Source organism: Eptatretus burgeri, chromosome 24, assembly GCF_056783735.1.
Source record: "Eptatretus burgeri isolate ZD-2024b chromosome 24, Ebu_testis_v1, whole genome shotgun sequence".
NCBI classification, from domain to species: Eukaryota; Metazoa; Chordata; class Myxini; order Myxiniformes; family Myxinidae; genus Eptatretus; species Eptatretus burgeri.
In genome coordinates this window covers 256,157-277,184 of record NC_140984.1, presented here as the reverse complement: position 1 = coordinate 277,184, position 21,028 = coordinate 256,157, and the positions used below count along the sequence as shown (strand labels likewise).

Below are 21,028 nucleotides of genomic sequence, written 5' to 3'. Positions count from 1 at the left end.
GGGCTTCGAAGGGGACCCTAATGAGATAAACCTTAAACAACATGCAGACAAGACACGGACAGTATGCAGACAAGACACAGAGTACTTGTTGATGCTTCATGGACGAGAGGAAAGTGTCAAAGGCCCGAATGCGGCTCGTGACAAGCCGATGTCCACGGATTCGAGCACCCAGCTCGAGCACGCCGCGTGGCAAGACGGCGGCGTCGTACTCTTTCTTGTCCCGGCACCGCTTGCGCACGCCCTCCTCAGCGCGTTCTGACCCCGCGTAATGTCGACGGCACAAGACCGTCAGATCGATGGTGGGTTTCAGCTGGTTTCTCACAAGGTCCAGTATACAAGTTCAGGCCTGGCTTGTTCACCAGACCAGGCCAAATCGAGGTGTTGGGCTCCGCAGGCTGGGTCCATGGGATCCCAAGACGTCGTCGAGCCGTGAGGTGAGTAGGGACAGTCAGAGGCTCCGTCACTGGACTCCGGATGAATCTGTCGATGTCCTCCTCATAAAAGTCGATCGCCGACTCCCACTCGTCGTTTCACCCCCCGGGGATCTTTGCCTAGTCGAGGATGAACAATGACTATCACCGCCGCGCCTCAGCACAGAGCACCATTTCCTGTGTGTTTTGTATTTCACGGCGATGGCCCCGCTTCACACAGGAGCGACAAAGGCTTCATCGGCTTGAGCCGTGACCTCCTGAACCAGAATGTGAGGTCGGCTCTCCGAACTACGATGCAATGACTGGGAAATCTTCGGTACGTCAGGGCAGAAAAAATCTGAAAGAATGAACCCAAAACATTCACCTAATTTAATTTACCTGAAAGAGAAAAATATGAGGAAGATTGAAGGTGAACTTTAAGCTTATACTTGGGAAGGTGAATTTGGTCACATATACAAGAAAATTGAGGAATGTTCTCCATCGAGAAAAATCTTGAAAAGAGGGGCAGAGAGGAAAGTCGGAAGCTTGGATGATTGGAGTTCAGGGTCCGCAGTCATTGAATCATTTAATGAAGTCACCTGGAAGGAAGGGCAAGAAAGTCAGACATTTAAGAGGTGAAAGGTGAGGTCATATTGAGGAGAAATTTATCTGATGGCAATCAACCTGCATCATGGCGGCCATCAAATAAATATCGAGAAAAGAGGGGCAGAGAGGAAAGTAAGAAGTTTCGATGATTGGAGTTCAGGGTCAGCAGCTGTGGAGTCATTTCCTGGATTCCCCTGGAAAGTAAGGCAAGATTGTCAGACATTTAAGAGGTGAAAGGTGAGGTCGTGGTGAGGAGAAATTTATCTGATGGCAATCAGCCTGCATCATGGCAGACATCAAATAAATATGGAGAAAAGAGGAGCAGAGAGGAAAGTAAGAAGTTTCAATGAATGGAGTTCAGGGTCAGCAGCATCAGTTCAGGAGTTCAGCATCAGTGATATGGAGTCAATTATTGGAACCACCTGGAAAGTAAGGACAGATTGTGAAATGTTTCTCCACCTGAAGAGAGAATGTTTTCTGAAAAGAAGGGGACAAGTATGGGGAAGTTATGAGAGGGAACTCAGTTAGGGCTTTGGGTTCAGGTTCGGATAAGGTGCCCAAACGTACCTAAGACTTGCACGGGGTGGAGTTCCATCACTGTTGAAGGGAACAATTTACAGAAGGAACTTTCTCAACAATTTCAGTCAACTCAGAGGCTTGATGGTTCTTTTTGTACAGTTCAGTCAAACTTTTTTTTTGTACAGTTCAGTTCAGCACTTCCGGTGCTGTCACTTCCTGGAATCCTCTGGGTCCGAGTGACGTCACAGCAATTTTTCTCATGTCACTCAGCTGGGCATTTCCTCCTCCCTATTGATACCAACCGAGCTGTTGCTCCATTTCCTCAGGAATTCAACTCCCACACCACTTTCTTCTTCTTCACTCTTGAATCTCGTTCTTCCCTCCAGGTCTTCAAGACTGCTGTTCACCACCATCTCAGATCATCCCCCATCCAAAAACCTCCATCTTATCCTTGATGAGTAGGCCAGACATTCACAGGAACAAAACGCCACAAGATGATTCGGTTAAACACTTGAAAAAAAATTACACAAAAACATGACAGCACAGGGACAAAAAGATGGAGAGACACGACGGATCTGTTCTGAAAACTGAGCTTTGATAAACTGGAAAGAAGAACTGCACCACCAAAATCTAACACACTCTGGTGCAGAACCGGAAGTTAATCCTTTGAACCCTCGTGGCCGTTCTCCCAGCTCATATTCAAACCTCTATACACCTGAGCAGTTGTATTTTTCTCTCGGGAGTCCAGGATGGCGGAACCAAAAGTCCAAGGATCTCAGGGTTCAAAGGATTAATGTTTATATTGTCTAATAGTTGCCCTGCTGCCCAATAATCAGTTCATGCTCTCCATCACCATGCTCTTCCATGAGGCTCCATCTTCCGGACAAACAATACTAACGGAAGATATTAAGAATACAAGAGGAGGGCTGCTTACCTTCAAAATTACAAAGAGGGACGTTGTCTGAGCCATGGGTGATTTGAAAGCTCCTGCAAAAGAATGTGTTGGAATCAAACATAAACACAATCAGGAAACACGTCCACGAGTGAGCAACAGCGTTTTGTTCCACAAAAACAGGAGGTCAGCAACCCCAGCACGTGTGAACATACTTGTTCATGCAAATCAAACGTTTGAAAACGGTGTCCAACCCTCACCTCCATGGTGAATCTCAACAGAGGATCATGACAAATCATCCCATGCAGAAGAAACCTCAATTTTGCACTTTCCAATTGTGACAGTTTGGAAAACACTTCCAAGAACTTGCCGGAACCTGACTTTGCCTGTGAAGAATCAAAACAAACGTGTTTGTGACGTCATCTGAACCAATCATCACAATCGAACACTCACATTTACATAAGAAACATACTCCAATCAAGCACTCCCTGATGCAATCACCAAGACTTGACTCAAAAGCAATAAAATACGTTCTCATTAATTAATAAATTATGGTGTACAATACAGAAGTTTTCTTCATGAGCTGAAAAACAAACCCTGTCAACTCAAACATTGGATATTAAGTCTATGGTTTTATTAAATAAATTAGTGGAAAACATAAATAAATTTAATAAATTAAATAAATAAAACAATCATTTGTTTCATTGCACAGTCTGGAAGAAAATGGATCAGGACGTCCAAACCAAAATACCCAGCAGAACCCGCACTCATCAAACTAACATATCTTAACAACAAAAGCATCGCCGTGAGCAATGTGTCCATGATGGTATCTGCTGAACAAGCCGAACAACAACATCCCAGCACCAAACCATCAACACTCCCTTCACTCACCACACCTTCAGCATCCCCTTCACACCACACAGTCATACCCCCTTCACTCACTTAGCACACACTGACACTCTCAGCACTCTCAATCTCCTGTGCAGATTCTCTCCACAAACTTAATCCACTTGTACATACAAGTTATTCACATTCCATTATCTCCTGCCAAGTTCTCTCATCGCACTTCCCACAACAAAAATCAGAGAGGTCATGTTCAAAAAGGCAACTCAGCACATAATAATGATGAAAAGTCTTTGTGATGATGATCATAACACCATAATAAACAATACTTACTTTCTTCATGTCAGGTCCATTCAATTCCAGTCCAATAAATAATTTTACGGACAGGATGCCCAGTGACCACACGTCGGCTGGGGGACCTAAATAGCCATCCATTGAGATCTCTGGAGCCATATAGCCAGGTGTGCCACAGTCGTCATAAAGTTTTTCACCTGGCCTACAAAATGTAGCACAGCCAAAGTCAATGATCTTCACGGCCAGCTCATTGTTGCAAAGCACGTTGTCAAGCTGAAGAGCAAACACAAATCATTCTCTTAAAAACCATCAAACTTTGATCATAAAATGTGTTAAAATAAAAATCCAAATTTGAATGAGAAGGGGCAGACAGGAAAAACAAAACAAACTGGAGTAATTAGACTGCGCGCAGTCGACAGGTATGCCTCCGCTCTCCCGCACAAACACTTGAGTATTGACATATTTGACCCTTGACCTGTATCATATCTGGCCCAAAATCTAATCAGTTAATTGCCCTGTCTAACTTTACCTTTATACCAAGTTTGATGAAATTCTGTCCAATATTTCTTGAGTTGGGGCGTAAAGAGTAAAATTTCAGAGTTTGACCTTAACCTTTGACCCTTGACCTTCATCACATCTGGCCCTAAATCTAATCACTTAATTGCCCTGTCTTACTTTCCCTTTTTACCAAGTTTGATGAAATTCTACAATTTGCTCCTTGAGTTATCGCGAAAACGAAAATCCAGATGGACGGATGGACAACCTGGAAATATAATGCCTCCGGCACCCTTGGTGCGGAGGCATAATAGAAACCAAACGGGCAGTGTATAGTCAGCAAAGGCCAACAGGCCGAATGTGTTAGGCCCAAAATAAAACCAATATGGCAGCCATATAATTCTGCCTGAGTGCCATGGTGGGTGGAGTCAAGTGACCAATGTGGGCGTGGTCAGGCAGCTGTCCGACTAATGGGTGAACATTTCAAAAATCGCCACCAACAAGAACCAAAACAACAACAGCACCAACTGGAGGGGAAGCACTCGGGAGAGTGCAAAACCTCCACCGCCAATACTGCTGGGTCACTCAAGTGAACCTTATATCTCATTCATTAAATATGATGTCAACAGTGCTGGGAGCTATAGTTCTTTTCTCCAACATTTTTTTTTGGCGGGGGGGGGGGGTTGGAAATCACTTAAAACATGTAGAAATGCAAAAAAAAAAAAATTTTTTTCTCCAACAATTTTTTTGGGGGGGGGCAAGTCCAAAATCTAATGGCATGATCCTTGGACCATACCTAATCCCCCCACCAAGTTTCGTCGAAATCCGTCGAGGAGTTTTTCCGTAATACTGTTCACAAACAAACAAACAGAAAGGGGTGAAAACAGTAACCTCCATCCATCTTCGAAGATGGCGGAGGTGAACAACAACAACAATGCGCAGCTCTTGTGGACTTGCCACACCTTGCAGGTAAAAATTCCAGGAAGAGAAAAGTTTTTTAAAAACCATTCTCCTCCAATGTCAGAAGTTAATACAACAAGCCGGTAGGCGGACATGGGTAGTCGGCCGTTGCTAGGCAACGGAAGGGTCCATAGCAACGGTTCTTTCTCACACATAACTCGGACATACCATGAACCTACCATACCAGTTTCATGTATATCTGACTCATAGTCTCTGAGATATAACGAGCCTGGAGTTGGCGCAGTGGTAAGGGCAGCGGCTTGGGATCCAAAAGGTCCTGAGTTCAAGCCCCGTTGGGCCACTGAATTAATACACCAGGGGGTTGACTCAGCCTGTCATCCTTCCGAGGTCGGCGAAATGAGTACCAGTATACTGGGCCGGTGTATACCCCGGTTAAAATAGGTGTACCATATCCCTGTGTCATAAGAGGCGACCAGGGTTGCGTCAGGAAGGGCATCCGGTGTAAAACCTGTGCGAAATCACGATGCGGATCATACGCATGATCCGCTGTGGCGACCCTGAACGGGAGCAGCTGAAAGAAGAAGAAGAAGAAGAAGAAGAAGAGTCTCTGAGATATAACGAACTTCGTTTTTTTATTGTTTTCGACCAGGGTTCATTCAAAGTCTATCTTCGACAGTTTTCATAGGATCCGGCTGGAAAATTTTGACAATATGGCTGAATGTACTGCCCACAGTCGCTCGTGGCCCGATTTTTGATTTTCGAAAACATTTTTTTTTAGGATTTTTCTAAAATTTCAAAGTCCCGTTGCGAGGCAACGGTGGTGTCCATAGCAACGGTTCTCATTTGCACACCACCAGGTCATGGTATGAACCTACCAACCAAGTTTCATCGAAATCGCCATTGTATTAACTGAAATTGCCATTTTAAATACTGATAATAAGGGTAGAACAAATCTCAAAAAAAATAAAAATAATAAAATTCGACTAGATCGACGACCCATTAATATGGAGGAGCTCGAAACGAGAGTAGATAGTAAAGAGTACGAGCAATGGAGTCGCAGGAAGTGAGACTTGGTTTAACTCGAGGAAGGGACGAGAAGGCAACAAGATGTGGAGGTGTGATAGGAAAGAGAAAATAGCAGGAGGTGCAGTAATTGAGGTAAAGAACAATACCGTGTTATATCAAGAGAAAGGGGGTGATGTGAAGGAGTGAATTGATGTGGAGGCTGCTGTGTAGATGGATATTAAAGATGGAAGAAGAGTTATAGGTACGTGTATCAGGTTCCTGGTATGACGGAAGAAAGGTTCATTAAGCATTCCAAAAGGCATGTGGTCAGGGAAGAGGATTGATTGAGGGCGATTTTAATTTTCCAAGAATAGATTGGGTTCAGGAACAGGGAATGGGCAGGTGAGGATTTTCTCGATCTCCTCCAGGATTTCTTTGTAATCCAGTTTTTGGATAATCGCATGAGGAGGAGTGTGATGTTTGACCTCTCATAAGGTAATAACTACAATATGGTGGAGAAGGACCTCTCATTAGGTAATATCTCGAATATGGTTGAGAAGGACCTCTCATTAGGTAATAACTTGAATATGGTGGAGAAGGACCTCTCATTCGGTAATAACTCGAATATGGTGGAGAAGGACCTCTCATTCGGTAATAACTCGAATATGGTTAAGAAGGACCTCTCATTCGGTAATAACTCGAATATGGTGGAGAAGGACCTCTCATTCGGTCATAACTCGAGTCTGGTGGAGAAGGACCTCTCATTAGGTTATAACTCGAATAGGGTTGAGAAGGACCTCTCATAAGGTAATAACTTGAATATGGTGGAGAAGGACCTCTCATTCGGTAATAACTCGAGTCTGGTGGAGAAGGACCTCTCATAAGGTAATAACTCGAATATGGTTGAGAAGGACCTCTCATAAGGTAATAACTCGAATATGGTGGAGAAGGACCTCTCATTCGGTAATAACTCGAATATGGTGGAGAAGGACCTCTCATTAGGTAATAACTCGAATATGGTTGAGAAGGACCTCTCATTCGGTAATAACTCGAATATGGTGGAGAAGGACCTCTCATTCGGTAATAACTCGAATATGGTGGAGAAGGACCTCTCATTCGGTAATAACTCGAATATGGTTGAGAAGGACCTCTCATAAGGTAATAACTCGAATATGGTTGAGAAGGACCTCTCATAAGGTAATAACTCGAATATGGTGGAGAAGGACCTCTCATTCGGTAATAACTCGAATATGGTGGAGAAGGACCTCTCATTAGGTAATAACTCGAATATGGTTGAGAAGGACCTCTCATTCGGTAATAACTCGAATATGGTGGAGAAGGACCTCTCATTCGGTAATAACTCGAATATGGTGGAGAAGGACCTCTCATTCGGTAATAACTCGAATATGGTTGAGAAGGACCTCTCATAAGGTAATAACTCGAATATGGTTGAGAAGGACCTCTCATAAGGTAATAACTCAAATATGGTTGAGAAGGACCTCTCATAAGGTAATAACTCGAATATGGTGGAGAAGGACCTCTCATTCGGTAATAACTCGAATATGGTGGAGAAGGACCTCTCATTCGGTAATAACTCGAGTATGGTGGAGAAGAACCTCTCATAAGCTAATAACTCGAATATGGTGGAGAAGGTTGAGATGGAAGAGCATTGATGGACAGGTGACCATAACATTGCGTGTATCAGTGGATCCTGTTAAGACGAGTTTGACCTTGTAGAACGACGCTCACAATGTCGCCGTGAATAGAGATATAAATAATTAAATACACACTCTGACAGTGAGTCGTTCTGTTTATCACAGACTGAAACCGAATTGAAATGGAAATTTAATTTTGACATCTTTTCGAGCTTTCTTGGAGGTCTATTGAATTGTATAATGAGCACAAAAAGGGTGGATATGTGACAGCCCCCCAAACCCCACCTCCCCCCTTGTTGATTATCACCCAACAATATAAATTATATTATTTCCCACCCTCTCCACTTCCCACCAACATTCCATCCTTGCTGTGCAACACAAAATATGGTTTCATTGCAGTGTTCCACAAGTGCCACTGACAAACCAGACATAATCTGCCTCACAGAAACTTCCCTACCCCAAGACGTCTCTGACTCCCAAGTATCTCTCCCCGGTTACTCCCTCCTCTGGTATGACAGACCTGAGTCTCGTCCTGGTGGAGGAGTTGCTCTCTTCATCAAAGACTCCATTCCTCACTTCCCCACACCCCCAGGAATACCTCTGGCTACGGCTTCCCCTCTACTCCCACCTCATGTTTATATGTGTACTGTCCCGTCCACCAAACAGTGATGACTCCATGTACACCTCACTATCCGAAAACAAGGACCAACTTCTATCTTCTCATCCGAACTCTCTCTTCCTCTTATGTGGCGACTTCAATTGTCATAATGCCAGTTGGCTAGGTGTGGGTATCTCTCTCACCTGCCATGGCACCTCAGCAAAAGTTTTCTGCGACTCATTGGGACTGACTCAATCGGTCAACTTCCCAACCCGGATCTCAACCAACGGTCCTCCATCTCTTCTGGATTTGATTTTGACAAATTTCCCTGAAAATATCTGTTCTTCCTCCGCTCCAATCGGTTCATCTGACCAGAGTGGACATCTCTCTGGCTGTTATCAGAGAACCACCTCACCGCCGTCGAGTCTGGCATTTCACTCAAGCCGACTGGCAGGGTCTCCACGCAGCCATCAAACTTCTAGACTGGTCTCCTATCACTACTTTCTCCAACATCAACTCATCCTGGGAATTCTTTCATAGAAACTTGCTCTCCCTCATGCACAGATTTATCCCCTCTCGTGTTCAGTTGTCTTACCCTTCCTCCCGCCCTTGGTTTACTGAAGCTTGTGGCGAGGCAGTTGTCCTGAAACAACTTGCCTTTGCCTCATGGAAAGCAAACCCAACTGAGGGCAATCTCAGTTCCTTCCACAAAGCTCGGAACAAGTGTGTATCTACCCTCAGGAGAGCCAGAAAACAACATCTTTCTCATCTCATGTCTGAACTCTCAAACCTCTCTCCCTCCTCAAAATCCTGGAGGTGTCGAGTTAAGTCTGTTTCTGGTGTATGTTCCCCCCCCCCCGCCATCCCCTCCCTTACCCCAAATGGCCACACTGCTCATACCGCACATGAAAAGGCTGAATGCCAAAACTCGATGTCTGCATCGAAATCTTGTTTCCAAAACCCATCACTTTCTGTACCCACCTTACCCAGTCACACCCAACTGTCCCTGGACTCTGTGTCCTTTTCTCCTGACAAGGTGGAGAGCTTGCTTTCAAACCTCGAGTCAGATTCTGCAACCGGTCCAGACGGCATCAGCCCACGTGTCCTCAAAACCTGCTCTTCTGCTCGTGCTCACTCTCTCTCTCTCTGTTCTATTCACCCTCTCATTTTCTCAAGGTCATCTGCCATCTGCTTGGAAATCTGCTAACATCACTGCCCTGCATAAAAAAGGTGCAAAAACAGATCCCTGTAACTACAGACCAATCAGCCTTCTCCCAATCATCAGCAAGGTTATGGAATCCATCGTCGCTTCAGACATTAAATCCTTCCTCTTCTCCAATGGCTTGATTTCTGATCATCAATTTGGTTTCAGACCAGGTCACTCTACCCTGGATATGCTGCTTCTGCTCTCCTAACAATGGATGGAGGTCCTCAATGCCAGACATGAAATCAGAGCCGTATCCCTTGACATATCACGTGCTTTTGACACAGTCTGGCACCCTGCACTACTCACCAAACTCTCTTCCTATGGTATTCAAGGCCATCTCCACTCATGGCTCGCAGACTTCCTGACTCTCTGTCACAGCCACCGCGGAGCTCTCAATGGAATTCTCTCATCTCCTCTTCCCGTCCAGGCTGGAGATCCTCAAGGTAGCGTTCTGGGCCCTGTTCTTTTTCTGGTTTTCATCAATGATCTCTCCGACTCTGGAAAATCCTCTATTTCTCTTTGCTGACGACTCCACCCTCTGCCGTACCATCTGCCATCCCTCAGACCGGCAAGCAGCAGCTTCTTCGCTCACTACAGATCTGGATAAAATCACAAACTGGTCCAACACGTGGAACATGTCTTTCAATCCAGACAAATCTCACACTCTCACTATGTCTCTCCGAAAGGACCGTTTGGAACCCCCCCCATCAACATTCTCAACAATCCTCTGGAAGAAGACCTTTCTTTCAAGCTTCTGCGTCTCATGATCTGTCATGATCTTTCCTGGGAAAGCCACATTTCCAACCTCGCCTCCAAAGCCAGTCGCTGACTGGGAATTCTCCGTCGTGCAAAGTCGCTCCTCGGCACTCCTGAGCTCCTGACCACTTACAAAGCTTTCGTCCGCAGCCTGATGGAGTACTGCTCTCCCCTCTGGGCTGGTGCTCCTGCCTCTCAATTTTCTTGGCTTCACGCTGTGGAAACCGAGGCATTTCGGATCATTGACATCTCCCGTAATGAGGCTGAGTCTTTGGGCCTGTCACTCTCTCACCGCAGGCAGGTCGGTGGTCTTTCTGTCTTCTACCGTGTCCTCTCCAGTCTTGCCCCCCCTGCTCTCTCTGTGATTTGTCCCCACCACATTTCCGCAGGGCGCTCAAGGTCCGTCAACAACCCCCTTCTGGTAAAACTACCAAAATCACGAATCACTGCTCACCTTCACTCTTTCATTCCTCTTTTTCCCTTCTTTGGAATAAACTTCCTCACTCTATTCTTTCCCATTCTTCCCTCCAGGCTTTCAAAACAGCTGTTCACCATCACCTCTTATCATCCCCCATCCAAATCCTCGTTAATCCCCGTTAATCCACCTCAAACCCACCTCCTCCAAATTCCCTGCTTTCCTTCCTGAAACTCCCTTTGGTGTCCTTCTTGTATACCCCGTGTTCCCTGCCAAATCCCTCTCCCTTCCACAGATCTCCTGATGTCTCTGTTCCCCACTATTTTGTCCCTCCCACTACCGCCCCTCTTGTCTCATGCCCCCCTTGCTGTGCGTTGTGTGTTAGCTCTCATATGAGCCTCGACAAGCTGTTAAAAAAAAGTGGCTTACCTTGATATCCCTGTGCACAATGTTCTTGCTGTGAATATACGCAAAAGCAGAAACCATCTGGAAGGAAGAGATAAAACATTAAATCATGGAGACAGATTGTGATTGTTAACGTTGTGCAATTTGGAGTTTCAAAACACATCAACATCACACTGAGGCTGAAAGCTCTGTCATCTCACCTGCTTCATGACAAGCCACCCATCAACTAAAGAAAATGTCTTCCGGCAAGCAAGTTGGTGAAGGAGTGAACCTGCACACATGGAAAACAAACATCAAGGGCAAAGCAATGAGATTGTTCATTTTTGAGAAAACACGAGTAGAGGAATGAAAAAGTGAAGGAACGATGAACAAAACAATGAAAAATCATTCATAGAGCGACACTTGGGAAAACAGAACAAAGTAGAACGGCACTCGGTGGAGCGCGTACCTCCGCCAGGTTGAACAGTTCACCTTTTGTATTCCCACCGATGGGCTCGATCCGAACCAAAATCGAATCGGCTTGTTCGAGTCACCTGACCAACTCATCCACCTCGTTTTGTCATCACTCGTCCACAACTTTTTCAGATATCATGATTTGTGGAGATTTTGGCGCAATCTTAATTTGAGAAATCAGGCCTATGTTGAGCTTTTGACCTTAAAAATAATTAGTGGTTGAATTAATTGACCTGATGTGCAAATCTTGTTAAAATTTCAAGTCAATAAGACGAAAATTGAGTGGGGAACAGAAACATGAGGAGGAGATCTGTGGAAGGGAGAGGGATGGGGCGCGGAACACGGGGAATACAAGATGGACACCACGGGGACTTTCATGAAGGGATTTGGAGGAGGTGGGTTTGGGGTGGATTAACGGGGGTAGAAAAGATCGCGGTTTTGGATGGGGGAAAATAAGAGGTGGTGGTGAACAGGTGAGATTCAAATGCAGCTAAAGGGGACACAACATCAAAAGAAAAACCTTCCTTTTCAACTATTCCTGCACTCAGCTTGGCCCAGACCTGATCCTTGTGGAACTGGAATCGAGGTGCTTCTCTCGTAGCGGGACGAATGCACGCCAGGTAATCCGTGAGCGACACTCCACATCAAGGCTCAAAGCTCCAGTGTAAGTAACATTCTAAGTAACACCGCACCACCCCTCGTGTGGTGACACGTAACACTTAAGCTTACAGGTTCCCTATTTACATCAAAATGCGTCCTACACGTCCACGGACCAAGCAACTCGACACAATGCTATATTCCCTCTTAATTTCTTCCATCGACCCCCACAATTGTAACAAGATGCCAATGTTATCTTTCTTGCTCTTTTTGTCGAGCCACTAAAAAGTCCCAACAATTCACGTTTTACGAATTACCATAACTAAATTATTTTAGTGCTCAAGTAAAAGTGAACTTGATGTCCACAAACAGTAGAATTTCAGCAGAATGACTTCAGCACCCTCACCTCCAGCCACAGACTCCATCACGAGGACCACTTGTTTAGAGTTCGGAGTTTCAATTACTTCAAACAACTTCACTGTCGGGAAACAAGACAGCGGAGCACAAGTGAAGATGGCATAAGAAACCCACCCAAAGTCAAACACCATGAAACAACATGATGAACATGCAAATTCCGTGTGACCCTTCCAATGGCAAGTCATCAACATCGTGTGTCACAGGCAGGGTGGTTCGGTGTGTGTGTGTGTGCCGTCCCTCAGATGGACGTCAAACCACCGTCCCGTCTGTCCACAGAAGTTAGTGGATGTTAAGGATCCCACGGTCTTCTTCTCAAAGAGTCGGCCGGCATCCTGAGCAAATTACAAACTACAAATTACAAACTACTGCTCAGAAGGAAATGGCAAACTTCCCAGTGTAGCCCTTTCTCAGAAAGCTGCTTCAGCGGCCCCGACGTCCCATGACGCAGTTTCAAGAGACGGATCCAAAAGGGTGTTTTGCAAACCTGAACTCTGGTTTGATTGAGTTTCAGAAAAGTTAATAGTTGAGTGATGACTGATAAATCCATGTCACAGAAACACACAATCTGTAAGTTGTTTTACTCACACCGTGATAAGTTTCAGTGAAATCCACACTTACCAATGTTTGGATGATTAAGTGCCACAATTTTGACAGCTTCATCCCAGAGCTGCAAAAAGAATAAAAGCAAGAAAATAAAATTAAACAAATTCATTCTATAACCAGTATAAAGGTGAACGAACCCCAGAGCTGTAACCACAAAGCTGTGACTCACAAAGAGGGTTTCACAGCCTCAGGGGCCAAAAGACAAAGACCCATCACAGACAAAGGTTTACATCAGGACAGTTCAGAGACAAATTAAACGATTAGTTCAGTAATTAAAACACAGTTATCTCCACATTCACACAAACTTACTTTATTGGAATCCTTCAAATATTTTGCCTTCTTCAAAGCAACCTGAAAGAGACAACAAAAGGTCATATCATAACAACTTCGGTCACATTTTCAAAATCCTCAATTTTCATCTGATTGACTTCTTCTTTGTTTTATCTGTCTGTGAGCAGGATATTTCAAAGAGTTGTGGACGTTTTTTTAATGAAACTTGGTGCACAAGTTGGGTGCATGACTGGGACTAATTGGTTCGATTTTGGTGACGATCCGTTTCTGGTTTACGAGATATCCAGTGATTCTTCACCATTGACGGATTTATTAAATCTGCTATTGGTGTAGTGCAGGCATGGTGGGCCGAATGGCCTCCTCCTGTGCAAAAATTTCCTTGAAATTCCTTGTAATTGAGATTATAGGGCCAAAAACGCTGCATCAAACAACATCTCAAAAAGTTGTGATGGAGTTACGACGAAACTTGGTGGATGAGTTGGTTTGGTGAGAAGAACAAGCCGATTCGATTTTGGTCCAGGTTTGAATCCAGATCCGGCCTATCACTGGTGTCCAAACCGTAAACCGTTCTGCCTCGCGGAGGTAGGTGCTCGACCGACATCTATGATGGAATCTTCTGCAGGAACGACATGACACGAGGCCTGTAAGTCTAAAGAAAAAGCATCTTTCATCTCGACATCAAAGTTGACGAATTCAGATGCAGGAGAATCTCCCTGTCCCTTTATTCCACGCGTCCCTCCATAGTGTCCCTCCACTGTGTTCCAGCGAGCTCTCCCAGGAGCTGTTTCAGCTCCCGTAAAGTGAAAGGAAGACATTAAGTGCACCACAAGCTTGTACCTCCACTGCAGATTTGATGTTCTTTGCTTTGTAAACCAATCCAAGGCCTCCTTCTCCAATTTTATCGATGACCTCCCAGTTCCCGATCTGACAAAGGCACAAACAGAGATCCACAACAACGCTTTTGGAATGTAAGAGAAATAATACAGCGATTAATTATTAAATTATTATTATTTCACATAAACTCAACAATCGTATTATCAGTGTCGATGCAATTTCTCCGAGATTGACATAATGGGTTTGAGGGTGATAAAAACGATAATAAAATGTAATTAAACTAAACTTGATATTGAAATAAACGTATTAAATCTGAAGTGGAAAATGTACTCAAATATTGTACGATGCTTTGTGCTTGACGAACATGTATCCATTTTTAATTTTAATGAACATTATCATATCTTTCCTCTGTATTGAAAGATGATCGACCTGTCTGGTAAAGATATGATCAGCAGGTCGACCTTTCAAATAAGCTTGAATTCAGTACAAAAGAATTGCCGATTATAATCTATAATTAAAATCTATAATTTATATAAATGTATAATATAATTATATATTATAATCTATAATTTACATAAATATAAATAATTATTTATACATATATTTTACTTACTAAGTGATTTTATGAAATGATAGCTACAAGGTACCAGCGAGCTTGATAGAAGAATGTTATTTCAACAAAACTGGAATGTTAGTATCAGGAAAATGTCCAGATGTATTCACTGAACTCTGATTGCTTTATATTATATATAATTCCCTCGTCTGTTGAGAAGCGGATTGAACTTTTCCCCTTCCACACCATAAATTGTTTGTGATCCATCAATGTACCCAAAGGATTTCAGTTTTGACGTCATTCTCTGCTGGGAGAGATTTTGCACATCTGGTCTTGAATATATTTGCTACAATCCTTCGAAAATTGGCTGATTGCTGCACAAAAGCTGAAAATGATTTCCACCTGGAAACACATTGACCTGACAAACTGTGGCGCCAGCGTTGAAAACGACAAAGAGCTGTGTCTCACTGAACACAAGACAAAGAACTAAAAGTCTCTATGTATTTCATGAGATCCAGAGGGAGACTGTTTTATTTGTTCAGATCCTCCATATGCGCATATGTATTTATTTGTTTGTATTTGTTAATGTTGTTTGTATGTTGAATAAATGACTCAAGTGTACAGGATGACCTCAGAATTTCTTCTCCATCAGTCAATAATAACTACAGTATAATATATTAAATAATATGGGGACATATTGTTGTGGGGGTGGCAGCCAAGGTGAATCCCCCAACCCGATCTGTGATGATGGGCGGTTAACACTGCCATCCCCCGGACGGCCGAGCGGTTCCGAATGAAAAGGAGGGGAACACGTCGATCCTTGGAGATTATCACACGTGCTGGAAGGGCATGGTGCAATGGCGGAGGGCAGAGGAGCACAGCGCAGGGGGCGCTGCACCAGGACAGCACAAGGAGGGGTTATACTCGAACCACACCACAGATACAGTTGATTAAAATGAACATATTTCATGAAAAGGATTTAAATAATAAAATTTAAATAATAAATAAAATTATATAATTTAATTAATTATATAAAATTATATAAAAATTATATAAATTTAATTATATAAAATTATATTAAAATTATATAAAAATTTTTTTATTATATAAATTATATAAAAATAAATTATATAATTTAATGAATTTAATTAATAAATGAAACATGAAAACATAAGGAAAAATCACAGAGGGCAATAACATAATGAGCAAGCTTATTCTGAAACCCGAGCTAATTAACAGAGCACCAATTTCACGTGTGGTGACAAGTAACACTTAAGCTCACAATTTCCCTACTTAATTCCATCGAGATGCCTCCTACACGTCCACGGACCAAACTACTCTACTCAACGCTAAATTCCCAAATAAATTCCTCCATCTACCCCCACAACCGCAACAATATCTTCAATAAGATGACAAATTTGTGATTGAATGTGTGATTTGAGAAATCGTGGCATCGATTTCAGTGGACTCGTTTGTTACTTTTCACCCCAACGTCGGGAATCCAATATCTTGCTTACCACTTGATGCTCCTCAAATTTCTCATCCTTCTTCATCTTGATGTCATCACCCTCAACATCGACACTGCTGTCACTCTCATCATCCTTTCTTTTACTGTGAAGCAAACCTGGAAAGATGAAGAAAAAATCAAGATAAAATAGATATCGTAACAGAAAAATATCAATGGACAGAATACCACCGTGTTGAGGTGTGTGTGTGTGTGTGTGTGTGTGTGTGTGTGTGTGTGTGTGTGTGTGTGTGTGTGTGTGTGTGTGTGTGTGTGTGTGTGTGTGTGTGCGCGTGTGCGTGTTGGTTGGAAACAGAGGTTGGTGGTGCCTTGGAGGCCGAGGAGTGCGGGATGGACGGATGGATGAACAGAGAGGGGTAAAACGTTGTTCTAACACTGCTATGGCATTAATGGAGGATCAAAACAATATGTTTTGCACTCACGGGAATAGTTGCTGCAGTGAGACAAAAGTCGTTCGTGTCATTGTCATGAGGAACAAGCAGCCACCACCAGCACAGTGAAAAATGAATAAAACAACCACCATTTTCAGGTATTTCCTCCAACAAGTGCTGAAACACCCAAACGAACAGATATAACGAATCCATTTTAAGAAAAGATTCATTTTCAAAACTCACCAGCTTGCAGCTCTTCCTCAAGAGGTTGTTTTGTCATTGGAGGCTCAGGATTCCTGCAAAAATTAGAAACATTTTTTTTTTAAAGCTGGAGTTAAAAAAGTTAAAAATCAGAAACAATGTCAGAATAAAAATGTAGTCGGGTCGGTGAGAATCAGACTGCATCGGTTCTCGATGTGTTTTCAAACATTCAGACAGCAAACAACACTCCTGGAGTGCGACCCTTCGAAGAGTATCTTCACACACAGTTTATAACGAAGCGAAGACATGTCACGTGGTGAAGTGGGTGTGAACATCACCAACACCTCACTTTCCCTTCCCTTTGGTGTCCCAAGCTTCCACACTCGCCTCCGATCAGTCCCGACCCAGATATAAACTGTCATCGCGGTGTTTGACAGGCAGGGCGAGTCATCAGTGTGTGTGCCGTCCCTCGATTTACCATTAAACAGTCTGCTGACATTAGTCGGTGGACGTTAAAGACCCCACGGTGTCCTTCGCGATGAGTGAGCGAGCTATCGCAGGCTCCCTGAACAAATGATAAATTCCTGCCATAACAAAGAAAGTTTCAACAACTCGATACGACGGATGACAATGATGTTAAAATCTGCGTAAGAAAATGTTTAATTCCATTAATTTTAAGCAGAGGTTCAAACCAAAGCATGCGGCGCAACTTTGTGGCGAAGCGAGAGAGATTTTGTCTCGCGTCATTTCCAATGAGCGAGATCGGCTGGCAAAGATGATGTGAGCTGAGTTCCAGGAAGATGGAAGATGACGTGAAATACGACAAGTTTAACTTCAATTCCTTTGAAGGAATAACGATTTCTATTCCGATCACAATCCATGCCACGACATCCCGAAGGGAGATTTTCTCTTACTTACGTCGTATGTGAAACGTCATCACAACACTTCCCTTTCTTTTTTCTCCTGAACAAGGACCTAAGATGAAAAAGATTGAAAAGTCAATTTCTTGTACATTTCCAAAAATAAGTTTTTTCAAAAAGTGTAGAGGGAGAAAATAAAATATATTTACTTTAGACGTTCACAAAGAGTAGTTTTCTTTTTCTTTGGTGGTGGAGAATGTGGTGGTAACTGCTTCACATCAAAGTCTTGTGAACCAGGAGACTCGTTCGTCTTTGCTTTCCTGGAAAACAACAGCATTTAAATCCACAAATTGCGACAAATATGCCAAACCGGATATCATACACATTCTGTATTTCAACAACTGACACAACAATGCCGCCACCACCAAACACCGCACAAAACAAAAACAGGGAGCTGATACTCGAGGGCCCCCTCCTTTTGGGTGGGACGAAGAAAACATCTGTGACATCTGAAAGTTAAATCTTGAACAATTTTTTTTTTAATATCACGCACACAAACTAAGTTACTGAGTAGGTTGCCATGGTTACATAATTTAGCCAATCACAGCCGTGATTTAATCAGGTTGAGATGACGTCACGACGAATAGATATCTGCAATATGAGAGCTGAATGTTGAACGGTTTTTGAAAAGATCACGCACACAAACATACATGGACGGATGATCGGTCGGTCGGACAGAGCAGAGAACAATCAACTGATTAATTTAAATAACGTTGGTGTCCACGAAGAGCAGACGCGTGGAGGAAATGGCTTCCACGTGTTTGTGTGTGTGTGTGTGTTGGTTGTGTGGAAGAAAAAAAAAATAATTATATTAATTTATTCTCAATTATATTCACTTCTTGTTGTTGGTACTTTTTAAAATTGAACACAGTATTAAATTTTGTCTTACTTTTGCACTGGAGTCAAATGACTGTCAGGAAATTCTCCCTTCCCGACAGTCTTTTGACCTCCATAGTGATATAGATGAATATTCCAGTTAAAGTAGAATTGCATCTTTCTAAATCTTCTGTGCTTTTATCTCACCGAAATACATACAACCAAGACAGGTATCTCCAATGTTTAAATGGAACTACCCGGCTTCTGTAGAGAAGGACGCCTTGCTGCCGGCGACTGAGAAGCGGAGCCCCCATTGTCTGGAAGAAATTAAATAACTCCCAGAAGGCCACTCACTGCAACAGACGCCTTGCTGTCCAAGGACAATTCAACAACTCGATTGGCTTTTGATGGCCAAGATTTTATCATACTTACACGGGATGTGAAACGTCATCACAACACTTCCCATTGTTTTTTCTCCTGAACAAGGACCTAAGATGAAAAAGATTGAAAAGTCAATTTCTTGTACATTTTCTCAACTTGATATTTCCAAAAAGAAGTTTTTAAAAAGTGCGGAGGGAGATAATAAAAAAAAAAAAATTTACTTTAGACGTTCCCAAAGAGTAGTTTTCCTTTTCTTTGGTGGTGCAGAATGTGGTGGTGACCGGTTCACATCAAAGTCTTGTGAACCAGGAGACTCGTTCATCTTTATTTTCCTGGAAAACAACACTCTTCTTCAGACCAGTAAGACCGACCCCTTCAGATCCCTTCAACACTTTAGACCTTGTTTACCGGTGGGTCGGGATTCTAACCCGGGCTAGACGGCCCAGAGGTGAGCGTGCACACCTCAAGGTGAGCGTGCACACCTCAAGGTGAATCCATGACCCCCTTGTGTGAACTTGTAAAATATTCACAAAATGGATTCTTCGATTAAACTTCAAATCAATCTGTTCTTCTTCATCGTGAACAACTAAAGGCTGAAAATGTCATCTTCAGAAATGGCGGGTCGCGGGAACATCTGATCACGTGTCCATTTGTTTGTCTTTCTTTTGTCTGGATCAATGGAACCTGTACCAGGTCGTCGGGACAAACGAGCGGGATGGGGGGGGGGAGCCGGGGGTCACCCAGGTGTTCAGGTGACCTTTGATGATACCTGTATGGTTACCTGCCACAATGTACATGGAATCCCAGAGAGGACCAGCCGGATAAGCACACTCGCCTCTTCGCTGTCCAGCCTGGGTTCGAATCCCGAGGCGGCTGTAAACTGCCATGGCGGTGTTTCACAGGCAAGGTGGATAAATCAGGTTTAAATGATCAAAGTTCATGTGAAATGATCAAAGTTCATTTGATGTTGTGAAAACGAAACCACGTGACGAACCTTCGTTGTGTTTCCGGCGCAAACAGATTCATCTTCAAGTCAATAAAGTCCGAATCGACACCGCCAGGAGGTACACGTCGAACAGAGCGTTTCGCACAATTACACTCGATTGTGACGTCACAGTTACCAGTTCTTGTGCCCACATGACCGACCCGCACACATAATAGGATTAAGTTTTTTTTTTTTTAGTAAATGGGACTTGCTTCCACCTGGTCGGTACAAACCAGCGTTGAACAAGCCGAGTGATCGTAAACACATAATTTGGGGGATGTCCATGATGTTGTTGTGCTTCGTAAACACATTGTTGTTGTGGTTTGTAAAAAGTTTGACGTCGAGGTTTTATCGAGACAGTCACAGCCATGTTGATTGGGTTCCCTTCACCTGTATAGGTAATCACACACACGTGCTCCCTGTCATCAGTCTCTCCCACAGGTGTCATCTCTGAGCATCAGGAAGTGTTGTTGTCAGAACTTCTAAAATTGTCACTTTTCATCCCATTCGACTGGAAATTTGAACAGGATTCGTACGTCGGGTCATTGACATTCAACGAGCAAGTGTTTCTTGAGGTCAACATCGGCCAACAGGTCAACGTAAGCCAGAAAAAGTGGACATCGTCCGTATTTATTAAAAAAAAAAAATCGGTTTTCATCTCGTTGACTTGGGATTTGAAGAGCACTTCCATATTTGGTCATTCAATTCAACCACCAATTGTGTTTAGGGTCAAATTTGATGGATTTTAAAAGTGTCGCGCGCTGTGTGCGACATCTTTCTTGTTGTCTGTCTCGTTTGTATGTGCGTATGTAGGGACGTAAAACTTTACCAGAGGATTCTGAAGGACAAAAGTGAGGCTGTCAATGTTTTCTGACTATATATGTCAAAGGTCGAGGTGACAGTGACGTCATTTGCATGATTTTCGTCACACCTGTCAGGCCTGACCGCCTGACGCCTTCTTGTTTGTTTGTCCGGGCGATATCTCAGCCTTCCTTTGAGATCACGAGAGAACAAGTGCTTTGGAAAAAATGATAAAAAAAAAAATATATATATATTTTAA

The 21,028-nt window shown here is 43.3% G+C and overlaps 1 protein-coding gene and 2 long non-coding RNA genes across 5 annotated transcripts in view; 1 reads left to right on the top strand and 2 right to left on the bottom strand.

Moving 5' to 3' along the window:
- Nucleotides 1-21,028, top strand: part of LOC147007808 (uncharacterized) — a 151,267-nt gene that overhangs the window by 7,476 nt on the left and 122,763 nt on the right. The window lies entirely within an intron of this gene.
- On the bottom strand, nt 1,626-2,813 carry LOC147007816 (uncharacterized). Its single transcript, XR_015053867.1, has 3 exons — nt 2,688-2,813; nt 2,470-2,522; nt 1,626-1,985 (listed from the first exon to the last, which is right to left on the bottom strand). It is a non-coding gene; the product is annotated as an uncharacterized LOC147007816 (long non-coding RNA).
- On the bottom strand, nt 3,361-19,305 carry LOC147007815 (serine/threonine-protein kinase MARK2-like). The gene is made up of 12 exons (XM_085866250.1): nt 19,205-19,305; nt 17,936-18,046; nt 17,785-17,841; nt 16,909-16,961; nt 16,287-16,393; nt 14,220-14,306; nt 13,401-13,442; nt 13,107-13,155; nt 12,478-12,549; nt 11,222-11,292; nt 11,046-11,102; nt 3,361-3,837 (listed from the first exon to the last, which is right to left on the bottom strand). Exons 1-12 carry the CDS (start codon nt 19,303-19,305, stop codon nt 3,451-3,453), a joined length of 1,194 nt encoding a protein of 397 aa, XP_085722376.1. The 3' UTR covers nt 3,361-3,450.